The sequence below is a fragment of the Elaeis guineensis genome, chromosome 13 (assembly GCF_000442705.2).
Source record: "Elaeis guineensis isolate ETL-2024a chromosome 13, EG11, whole genome shotgun sequence".
In the NCBI taxonomy this organism is placed as follows: Eukaryota; Viridiplantae; Streptophyta; class Magnoliopsida; order Arecales; family Arecaceae; genus Elaeis; species Elaeis guineensis.
In genome coordinates this window covers 77,881,066-77,893,603 of record NC_026005.2, presented here as the reverse complement: position 1 = coordinate 77,893,603, position 12,538 = coordinate 77,881,066, and the positions used below count along the sequence as shown (strand labels likewise).

The window sequence follows — 12,538 nt, the reverse complement described above, 5'->3', positions numbered from 1 at the left end:
ATTACTTTTACTTATTATTGTTGTGACCGTCCGTTTGAACTTAAAAAAAAAAAAAATTCCACCTCTTCTGTCGTATTTAAACCGTGTGGGTTCAAGGATGCCTTTTCTATTGGCAGCTAGCTTTTGTCGGTACGGTACATTTTCAGTCGTTCCTTAAATTAAGTGGGACAAAAGATAGTGGCATAGCTGTTCCTAAGACATTTAAGTTGCTAAAGTGTAAGATATATTATTGATTCTTTCCGTATGGATTTAAATTTTCAGGATCAATTAATGAATCGGCATGACATTAAAAATCAGATGAAATGTGATGAAAGTCGTATCTTGATTCTACCATCATTAAATTAGACAAATATAGATACTATAATAAAAATCATATCTAGATTCTTATGGCATCAGATTAGATGGATATGAATAATTATATAATTTCATATGACGAAAATATAAAAAGATCTTTAAGAAATAGATGGCTGTAATACCATGAAGATCTTAAAATACAAGAAGATTCTTATGGTATCAAATGTTCAATAAAAAATAGATGATTCTAATATCATGAAAAAAATTTATAATCAAAAAATTTTAAAGAACAAATTTATGGTCAAAAATTTATTTTTGTTAGCTACGATAACATATTTATATGTATTTTATACGAAGCCAATATCTCTGTATCAAAAAAAAAAAATGATATGATCCATGTAATAGAAATCTCGACAAATATTCTGAGGATCGAACCCTGGGCGTCGTGTGAGAGGTGGAAATACTCACCACAATGACCCTTGTGGTCCGATCTGTCCCATCATTTAAATATCAAAAAACATATGTACAAATGGTTTTCCTTTAAGCCGCCTGGCAGTCTCAGATTCATTGCACCGGGACTACATTTCCAAAACTGGACGACAGGCCGTCCAGGTTCATGCTCCCTGACCACCCGAACGGAGGCTAGATCATCACGTTTGCCAATTGTCCATCCAAGTTCATTCCTGCCTACCCGACCGCCCGTTCTAAGATATTGCGGCGACGGTGAGGATCGATTTCAGCGACGCGCTCCCCTATCGCCCGCTCATCCTCATGGTTATCCTCGTGACACGCTACCCGCCAAAAGCCACTTCGCCTAAGAAGACAGCATCAGACGACAAAAATAAAAATAAAAATAAAGAAGGAAAAACACGTCAACGGTCATGGATCGTGCCACGTTGTTCTGACCAGACTCTTCTTTTCCTCTGTGTTTGCAGCGCAACGACACCGCCGCGTGGCGACGTCGAAAGCTCACGCCATCCAAATCACGCACGCAAATTTATGTCTTTCCCTGCCGCATATTGCCGCTTCGCCCCTTATCAACACCAATATCATTTTTATTTATTTATTTATTTTTTTATGGGTAAAGCCTTATCAACACCGATATCATCAGATTTTTATTTTCATCAAGAAAGCCGCCACGCTTACTCCAAAACAAGTATATATCTGATTTTTTGGTGCCAAATTAATGTGAATGGATAGGTGGGGCTTGCAAGGCCCAAATGTTAATTTTATCTTTGCGGTCCATCAAACAAATCGTGCGTTGGAGTGGTTTTCAAAAGGGTCACACACTCCCTCGTGATCCAGTTTGCTTAAAGAATGGGAAAGGGAGCAGGGCAAATCAAGCAGCCAGCTCGGTCATGGAAACAAACACCTGGTGATCTTTTTACCACAGTGTTCACCCACAGTTAAATTCTCTCACCGACATGACATGTGGGGCCGGAGCAAGGGTAGGCTAATGGGTACTCGAGGTTGTCGTTGTGCTGAGGTCGAACACCTGTCCGGGCACACACTATGAGCTCATTCTATCCTCACCAACTCTGTCGGACTCAAAAAGAAATAAAAAGAAAAAAAAAAAAAAAAAAAAAAAAGCCCTCCGTCGGACTGATGTAATTGAATGAACTACACAGCATTGCAAGCAAGTGGGCTATCAGTTGTCAATATTTTGGCCCTTGAGCAATGATTATTAAAAAAAAAAAAAAAAAAAAACCGTCAAAGTTGGTGAAATAACTCTATCCCTGAGGAGCAGCATATCGTAGGAACCTCGTCCTAGGCTTGGACTGGAATATGCGGTTGCTCTCTGTGGTGTGGTATTTTCCTTCCTTTTAAATTAACACCAGCCCATGGCATATTCTGTCACTCTGAATGGATGCTTCACGCATCGTGCTACTTAATCCTGTCCTTTACTGGCCTGCCATTTGCTCATCAGTAGCAAGCCCTTCGCCAACTTTCTCCAATCCGAGTTCCATCTCGCAGAGGGAGGAGAGAGAGACGGGAGTGAAAAGAGAGGATGGCCAAGTCTCCTGAATGGGCTTCCTGCGCCGAGGCGAAGAAGGCTTGTGTAGGTTGGATTGAGAAGTATTTTAAGGACTGTGTGTGCAGTCTTAGTGGCGAGGTATCATTCGGCCTCGGTCTGATTAGCCTCATCTGCTGGGGGATTGCGGAGATCCCACAAATCATCACCAACTTCCAGACCAAGTCCGGCCATGGCGTCTCCCTTGGACTCATCCTCACTTGGGTCATCGGGTCCGTCTCCATTCCTATGCTTTTCGTCCATCTCACTTTTACTTGGCCCTCTTAAATTATTTCTTGCCAAATTCGTCGTCGTCCGGATAAGTTGCAACATTAAGATGTTTTCCCAATTTTGTTTCCACATTAAGGTTTTTTGTTTTTTTAAAAAAAAATTATTTTTTGGGCATACAGTGACATCTTTAATTTGGTGGGCTGCCTTCTCGAGCCAGTAACGGTAAGCATCTTCATATTAACTCAGAACTAGGCATGAACTGTGACATTATTATACACCAATACTAAGATTACTGAAAGGGTTCATGTTGTTTGGTGGTTGCAGTTGCCTACCCAATTTTATACAGCGCTGGTCAGCTTTCTCTTCTGCTTCTTCTTTTGTTATTATTATATATATGCTCAGATCTACAGGTATATGTAAGCTATATTTATAGGACTAACCCAGATGGAGATGACTTTTATGATCTATATGCTATTTGTGCTACTTTTACCTTCCTTTTTCTTTTTTGTAAGTAAACTAGTGTTCTTATTTATACTCTAATGTGCATATATATCTAGCTAACATACATATATTCGGCGGTGCAGCTCTACACTGCCACCACGGTGGTCTTGCTATTGCAGACCTTGTACTACGACTACTGGCTTAGATGGCGGAAGAGCAAAGATGTTGAGTCTACAGTCGAGGTACGGCATCCTTTTTCGAGCGTGTGGGCCTTGCACATCATCTGTGGCATGAACTAGCTTTAATCAACGTCACCATACCAACCAATATCACCAACAAATCTTATCCCAACTCTTTATGTCCGTCTTTTTCCAAATCCTTTTCTAGAAGGAGGCATTTCCCTGCGATCTATATACAATCACCCATCTTTTCGAATCTTTGCTGCTGCTGCACTTTCTTAATTAATGGCTCTCACTCGAGCGTACTTTTGCATTTATAATTCTTTAAGAACTGATGGGAGTTAAAGATGACTCATCTTTTTCTTAGGTCGAGGAAGAGAGGAAGCCTTTGAATCCAACGCTAGATGACGATCCAAGCAGGCCCATACCTACCACAGCCTCAGTTTTGGCATCGCCTCGGATCGACCTATACTACATGTATGTAGCCATGCAACATGTACCAATGCGTTTGTTGTTCTTGTTTATTTTGTATGTATTTCTTAGATAGTTAAAGCGTATACATGTCTTAATCCGTAGTGCAGTTAGTTGGTGGTGATGAATGAATTAATGCAGGTCAGCGAGGTCTTTGGCCAGCAGTGGGACTCCACCGTATGGGTCGTCTTATCTGGGGACGGCCAGGAGTGGACCATCTGGCTCACCACTGCACGACTCGTCCTCTGAGGACGAGGCCTCTCCAACTCAGGATCAAAGACACCGGGCAGCTGCCAAACCCAAGCGGATGGTGTCACGTTCGGTGAGTCCAAATAACCTACTGCTAGCTCTAGGGTCTTTGTAAATAACGGGCAATATTGGTCCCAGGTGGATAAGGCTTCCAGGGGGTAAAGTGGCATGGTCCAAAAGGTCACCTATTTCCTGGTTGGAAGGATAAGGCTCAAGTTCCATTCACCACGTTTGAGACAACAACGTAGGATAATCGTCTTTTACACCGACTAATTGAGTCCAAACAGAGCGATCCACATGGACTCCACAAACACACACTCGGGCGCACACGAGCGTGCATGCGCAAGCACGCAGCAAGGCACAGAAAGATCACGCTAGCACGTGCATTTTCATCTGCACTCTAGTAAGATTCAGCAAGTTGATGATAACCTTCTCAAAACGCTATGAATCTCAAAATCTGGAAGATTGTTGCACTCAACCCGGCCACCTAGCTAGACCTAATCACATTCTTAGACACGTGTGGTCAGAATTAAGAGCGTATTTTGTTGGGGGAAAATAAGTCTCAAATGAAAAGAAGGATGAGTGATCACACTCCATATCCATTTAGCTGAGGAAACTTTTATTTGCATTCTCATTAAAAAAAAAAAAAAGGAAAAGAATGCCTCAATCAATCCTTCAAAGTTTAGTTTTGACTATTTCTTCGATATTTAAATCTCATTTTATCAGATTCATTTAAAAAAATCATTTTTTTATTCAATTAATTTTTTTAAAAAATTATTTAAAATTATTTTAATTTTTATTTTAATTATAAATTAAATATATTAAAATATATAATTATTTTAATTTTAATTTTATTTATATTTTTAATTTTGATTCCGATTGAAAACAGAGGGCACTCTAAAGCACTTGTTTGGTAAGTGGAAGTGTCGTCATAGGATTGTGTACCCTACGTGACGCGGCCACCAACAACTTGTTTGGTACATGGATGTCTGATTTCCGCCTCTAAATTTAGCGACTTGTAAAAATTATTTGAGTCGTACTCCGGTCTAAAATGTATTTTATCTTTACGAATGTTTGTCTTTATAGCACCTGCTAAATCGTACTGCCCGTTATTTTGACTTAAAAGCGCTGGATTACTTCAACACCCCCCGCGGGCCCCACCTAACTGAATAGAATAATCGCTTATAATGATATTTTTGTATTTAGCGAAAGAAACATATTTTATTAAGAATGGTTTTTTTTTTTTTTTTTTTAAAAATTAGAATGACAACTTTGACGGAAAAAATTTAGCTATAGCGAAAATTTTGGGGACAATTTTTTTACTTCTCTCCCTGATCTTTTCTAGGAGAAAAGCTCTGCTAAAAATTATTTTTTTTTCTCTTCATACATCGAAACTTCCATCGATGTCTCCTTCCTCTGCGGCTGATCGTCGCTTGCCAGCCATCAATTTTTTTTTTTTTTTCTTTTCCATCTTCTCTTTCTCTCCCACTCTTCCTCTCTCCTTCTCTCCCTCTCACTCACTCGCTCTTCCCCTTTTCTTACCCCCATCCTCTATTGTCTCTCGCTCTCTCACTCTTCCCCTTCTCTTACCCCATTTTCTATTTCCTCTTTTCACTTCTCTAACCATTGACCGTTCTCGTGAGATGGTAAGGACCGCTAAAGATTTTATTAAAATTTAAATTTTTATTAATTATATAATTTATATTTAATAAAATCAATTGTGACATAGTCTAATGAGATCAAATTATAGACTGTTTGTGATCATAAAATTAAAAATCCAATGCACCTCTTGTTTAAAGTCTGATTGGATGGTAAGTATGGGCTACGAGGTTTTATTGGACTCATAATGGGAGGAACCAGTAAACTATTATGAATAGACTAGGTTTCTTCTTTAAAATCTAATTTTTTTAGATGCTTGTCCCATTGATAGTCTTCATTAGAACAAGATTTCTGGAGAGAAAGATCAAGCATAAAATACACATTTGTGTATTCCATGATGGTACAAACAAGTATTTCTCTAATTTTTTATTAATTATTTTGATGTTTCAATAATCATGCACTTGATCCTATTAAAAATAATCTAACATATGATATCAGAGCGGTCGTGCATGATTTAGAATCCAAAAATATTTGTATTGTAATTTTGTTATTTAATGTATAAACAGGTCTTCAAAATTATAAGAAATCATGAGAATTCCTCATGCTGTATCATTAAGATCAAAATATGCTGTTATTGTCAGACTGTAGATAAGAATATCATCAAAGAAACTAAAAAACTTCATAAGAAGGTTAAAGATAGAATCATAAGCTTGGAATTTGCAGGCATTAGTCAACCAAAGGCATGACAGTGATTCATAATTTTCATGAGTTTTAAGCTGTTTATAGATATCCCTTCAAACATTCACTTGCCATAGCCAGATCTAAGATCAATTTGAAAAACTGCAGCTCTCCACTTATCCAACAACTCTTCAATTACTGGAATGGATATTTCTTTGATTGTTAAACTGTTTAAGTATAATCAATGCAAAGCTCTAGATCCATCCTTCTTTTAACAAGGACCACTGGACTAGTATAGGATTGTACTGTTCGAATAATCCTGCCTACACATGTTATACTAGCTGCAATACATCTTTTGAGCAAATACATATTTTTAAGCCTTACATTTACTGGCACTGCTCTTCCTTCAGGTTAATTCTATGATCATTGCTCTTGAGGAGGAAGTTTGTAGGTTCCTTAAGAGATCCTCATAGACTTTAGAACTTCTTCCATTCAGCCATGGTTCTTGCACTGTACCATATAATAGTTTTTTTCTTTCATTCTCAAATTGATATTACTTTTAGTTCATAGTAGACAGCATACTACTACGAACTTGCAAGCTATTTAGTTATCTTAACTTATTTCTTTTTTGTGATCACGGCTAAACTTGTTGTTGGACCCGTAAATTTATTTATTTATTTATTTATTTATAGCTCATGGCTGATGGAACGGTGAGAGAGAAACGATAGATTATTTTAATATTGATTGAATATGATTGCATATTATATTTTTTTTGGATGAAAATATAAAATTATATCTTTAACCCTGATATAGTAATATTTTATGTAATCTAGAGTTTAAATTTTAGATAAAATCATTATCCACAAAATTGAATGCAACAAATATTGAACCATGATTGTCAGGGATGTTTTTAATGAATATTTCATGAAATTATATTTTAATAATAATTTTGTTCTCGATTGAAAATTTTATGAGTTGCTGTGAACGTCGTCATTATGTTTTTTATTTCATCAAAGTGATGCATTAATCCAAAGCTCGCAAAATTTTTTTATTTCTTTTTCATGAGACATTCTTCATATTAATACGTGCAATTTACTATCCAAAAAGGGTTATTTGTGTATTAAAATTGAAGATAATATGAGTTTGATAGTGGAAATACACTGGTCCCCAGAAAACTGTTTACCTAAAGGTAATAGATTTTTCAATTGATATGTATTATCCTTGATTTTGTAAAGAGGTATATTGGGCCTAGAAAGTTTGTCTACCCAAAAGAGATAGATTTTCGAATGTTTTGTATTCTATAATTTTAACCTCATACTTTAGAGCTCAATAGCATGTCATATTCTCTGCCCAAAGGAGAGTTTATAATGATGTACCTGATGCTCTTAAAGGAAATAGCTTATCATATTTAAAACTATTTTTGCTTATTTATTTATTGCCTGTACCTCTAAAATATTACATTTGTATTTAGTCTCCCTCAATGTAAACAGTAATAATGCCACCATAGAGATCCTGACTGGCTCTAACTATAAGAGATGGAGGCAAGATATTGAGTTTGCACTTGAAATTGTGGACGTTGATTTGGCTCCATGGATTGATGAGCCACCTAAGCCCACTGACAAGAGCACTGCCGAAGAAAAAGAGCTCTATGCTAAGTGGGAGAAATCCAACTGATTGGGCTGCTCGTCATGAAGAGATCGATTGCAAAATATCTGATGGGTGGTTTGCTTGAGACCACCAGTGCTAAGGAGTTCTTCACTACTGTTGAAGAGAGATATCAAGTGTCAGATAATACAGAGACTGGATATCTGATGAGTGAATTAATAGATGCAAAATATGATAACTCAAAAGGAATCAAAAAATATATTCTGAGAATGGTCCACATTAAGCTAAGCTTAGAAATTTTTAAATCCCTATCAATATAACTTTATTATCCATCATGCCTTTAACTCATAACCAACTGATTTCAATCAGATCAAAACAGCCTACGATACTTAGAATCAGTCTTGGAGCATTAATAATTTGATCACCAAGTATGTGGCTGAAGAAGAAAAGCTAAAGAAGGAGAAGACTGAGAGTGCTCATCTTGTTGCTCGGTCTAAACCTAGCTATAAAGAAAAATGAAACAATAAAAAATTTAAATCTTTTGCTCCTAAGAAAAAGCAAGACTTCAAGAAGCAAGGTAATGGTGAGACATAAGGTGGAGAAGCTCAAAAGAGTGACATGAAGAATAAGTACTATTTTTGCAAGAAAAGGAGTCCAAGAAGGCTGAATGCACTAAGTTCAGAGCTTGGCTGGAAAAGAAAAACAAGAAGCAAGATAACTCACTAGCCTATGTCTGTTTTGAATCAAATTTGGTCAACGTTCTCCTAGATTTCTGATGGCTTGACAGTGGTGCCACCGTTCATGTGGCATCTACCTTGAAGGGGTTCATAAGGAGAAGGAAGCCAAGTAAGAAGGAGTCCAACTTAAAGGTGGAGAACGATATGGAAGTCAAAGTCAGTTGCGTAGAAACTGTAAAGTTGAAGTTAGATTTAGGATTTGAATTAGTTTTGGATAACACTCTCTATGTATCCTCATTTAGGAGAAATTTGATTTCAATTTCTTTGCTTGATAAGATTGGATACGTTTTATTATCAGTAATGAAAAAGTTGATTTAAGTTTTAATTCTCAAGTTATTGGTAGTTGTATTTTATTTGATGGATTATACAGGATGTGCTTGGCTCCCAATAATTTTGACTCATCTTTTAATGTGAAACATATTGGGTCAAAGAGATCCAAAATCAAAAAAAAGTTTTTCGTACTTTGGCACAAATGTTAGGTCACATATCAGGAAAAGGTGTTGATAGACTGATAAAGGAAGAAATTCTTCCTCTCCTTAATTTTCAGGACTTGGGAACATGTGTTAATTGTATTAGGGAAAGTTGACCAAGACTAAGAAGAAAGGTACAATCCGCAGTCAAGGCCTTCTAGAAATCATATACACAGATATTAGTGGGCCCTACTCTACCACCTTATATGGTAATAAATATTTTATCATATTTATTGATGACTTCTCTGATATGGTATGTCTTTCTGATAAAAGAGAAATCCAGTATGCTTGAGAAGTTCAAAATTTTTAAAATTGAAGTTAAGAAATAAACAGAAAAAGTCATAAGATAGTTAGATCTGATGGTGAGTATTATGGCAAGCATGACGAAGCTAGACAGTAGATGGGTCCGTTTGCCAAGTTCTTGCAGGACTGTAAGATTGTTGGCTAATATACCATGTCTGAGACTTCTAAATAGAATGGCGTGGCTGAGAGACGCAATCGCACCCTTAAGGATATGATGAGGTGCATGATGAGCAGGTCTAATCTATCGAGTATTTATAGGGAGAAGCTATTAAGACAACACTGTATATTCTGAATAGAATTTCAACTAAGTCTGTGTCCAAGACTCCTTGGAATTGTAGACAGGAAGAAAACCTAATCTGAACCATTTTTGAGTTTGAGGGTGTCCTACTGAAGTAAGGATTTACAATTCATCTGAGAGAAAGCTAGATCCCAAAATCATTCACTGTTATTTTATTGGATACCTAGAGCACTCCAAGAGGTACAAGTTTTATTGCCCAACTCAAGACACCAGAGTAGTTAAATCAATGATAGCAAAGTTTTTGGAGCTCGATGTAGATGATGAAAGTTATTTTTCATCTATGATTGAGGATGAACCAGGCACCTCTATTTCATTTCCTTACCTACAGAACTTGATAATATTATGGTAGAACCTATAGAAGGGATGAGTTAGCACAGTATAGAGACTCAAGATATGCCTGCTGTTAATAAGATTCCTACTAATTTTGAAGCTGCTATAAAAGAAGCTCCTATTACAGATAAGCCTATTACAGAGGTTCCTATGAGGAGATCCACAAGGAAGAGAAGATCGGCAATCCCCAATGATTACTATATCTATCTTTGAAAAGCAGATTATGATATTGGCCAGATTGTGGATCCCATAAATTATGATGAAGCTATCTCAAGTCCTCAATATGACATGTGGTTAGATGTGATGAAAGAAAAAATAAAATCCATGACAGATAACTCTGTTTGGGAAACAGGTAGAATTGCCTGGAGGTACAAACCCATAGACTGCAAATGGATATTCAAGACTAAAAAAGATCTAAAAGTAGGATTGATAGGTTCAAGACCAGATTGGTTGCAAAGGGCTTTACACAGAGAGAGGGCATTAATACAATGAGACATTCTCACCAGTTTCTACTAAAGACTCTTTCAGAATAGTGATGTATTGATAGCTCATTTTGATCTGGAGCTTCACCAAATGGATGTGAAGACAGTCTTTTTGAATGGAGATTTTCATGAGGAAGTCTATATCGTGCAACCTGATGGATTCAAAAAAAAAAAAGAAAAGGAGCACATGGTATGCAAACTAAAGATAGAGTGTCAAAATAGATCGACCTGGTCCGACCCTAGCCCATGTAGATTGTGATTATAGAGGCCAGCTGGGCTCAACCTACTTGTTAAAATGGACGGTAAAAATCTAGCCTGGCCCTAGTCCACATGGGCTATGGGTTAGGACCGGACCAGCCCACTTCTTTTTTTTGTTTATTTTCTTCATTTCTCTCTTCCCTAAGTCCCATCCCAATGTTTGGCTGCACACACTCTCTCTCTCTTACTCTCCTCTGGCACCTTCTCCATCGAAGCCTCCCCTTCCCATTCTCTAGTCAACGAACGACAGTGGGAGGTGGGGACTCCGATGGTGACTCCCGACCTATCAACAGGCTAGCCGACGTAGTTCCCTTCCTCCCACCCCCACCCGCACCCTGATCGATCCTCCATCTTTCTCTGTCAATGGCCGACCCACACCCACCCTCCTCTGGTGCGCCACCTGCGGCCCTATCCCACTGTCATCCTCCGCACTGTCTGTCGTGGGCCCCATGCCAATTCTGCCTCTTGTCGTGGCCGTCTGGAGGAGGCAAGACTGGCTGGGGGAGGCACGGAGGAGGTAGGACCATCGGGGAGGGAGAGGAGTGTGCGAAGGAGATCGGGCGTGAAGAAGACCGACTTCGCATCGCTGCTGTTGTATTGTGGCCGAAGCAGAAGAAGAGGGAGGGGAGACAGGAGGAGAGAAGAGAGAAAAATCCAAAAAAAGAAAAGATCAAGCCAGTGGGTTGGCCCATGAGTTGAGACCTCCACGCCATCTTTGGCTTTTGCAGGAATGACCCTAATCCGATTCAGCCTATGGGCTACAGGGGCCGACCAAAAAGCCCGCTTTCATAAATGGGCTAGAATTTCTCAGCCCGATCCAGCCTGACCATTTTTAGGGCCAAATGGGCTGGTCGATGGGCTCTGGCCCATTTTGACATCTCTAACTAAAGAAGTCTATTTATGAGCTCAAGCAAGCTTCTCGATAGTCGTATTTCAAATTTGATGAGGTTGTGATATCATTTGGCTTCACAAAGAATATGTTTGACCAGTGTGTATATATGAAAGTCAGCAGGAGAAGAGTTATTTTTCTTATATTCTACATTGATAACATACTGCTCGCTAGTAACAATATGAGCCTGCTTCATGAGATCAAAAATTTTTTATCTAAGACTTTTGATATGAAAGATCTTGAAAATGCATCTTTGTTCTTGGTATCGAGGTTAATCATGATAAATCTCATGGCTTGCTTGGATTGTCTTAGAAGACTTATATTGAGTGTGTGCTAAAGAGATTTAGCATGCTAAACTGCAAGCCTAGGGATGCAATATGCAGTGTCCTAAGAATGACGTTGAAAAAAAATCTATAAAGAATGTCCCTTATGCTAGTGCCATTGGAAGCTTGATGTATGCACAAGTATGCACCAGACCAAACATTGCTTTTGTTGTGAATGACTTAGTCGGTGTCTCTCAAACCTAGGACATGATCACTGAATTGCAGCTAAAATAGTTATGAGATATCTACAGAAGATAAAGACTTTATGCTTGTATATAAAAAGGTGGATAATCTTGAAGTAGTTGACTACTTAGATTCAGATTTTGGTGGCTGCTTAGATGATCTTAAATCCACTTCATGCTATATATTTATACTTGCTGGAGGAGTTATATCTTGAAAAAATATCAAGCAGATATTGATAGTATCTTCAACTATATGAAAGAATAATGTCCTACAAGCCAATCGCATACAGAATGCAAGAGGATATTTTCTATAATTTATCTTCCAAACTTATATAATTGACATTAATATTATTAATAAAATAGATATTTTTGATTCATTATATGCTGCATCTTATTATTTTTAAGATTATAATAAATCCTATAGGTCTGGATAATGATTTTAGGACGTGATGAGATCATGCCAGTGAGATCCAAAATCTTGATAGTCATGACCTAAAATATTCTCAGT

At 37.8% G+C, this 12,538-nt stretch overlaps 1 protein-coding gene across 1 annotated transcript in view; it reads left to right on the top strand.

Annotated features, from left to right (window-relative positions):
• Positions 1 to 2,126: 2,126 nt before the first annotated feature.
• LOC105055832 (vacuolar lysine transporter YPQ1) overlaps positions 2,127 to 12,538 on the top strand; it is a 28,460-nt gene continuing 18,048 nt past the window's right edge. Inside the window, exons 1-6 of the mRNA XM_010937825.3 lie at positions 2,127 to 2,538; positions 2,716 to 2,758; positions 2,861 to 2,887; positions 3,121 to 3,219; positions 3,524 to 3,633; positions 3,769 to 3,949. Of these exons, the coding sequence (XP_010936127.2) occupies positions 2,303 to 2,538; positions 2,716 to 2,758; positions 2,861 to 2,887; positions 3,121 to 3,219; positions 3,524 to 3,633; positions 3,769 to 3,949 (696 nt within the window). The 5' untranslated portion in view covers positions 2,127 to 2,302. The remainder of the gene's footprint in view (positions 2,539 to 2,715; positions 2,759 to 2,860; positions 2,888 to 3,120; positions 3,220 to 3,523; positions 3,634 to 3,768; positions 3,950 to 12,538) is intronic.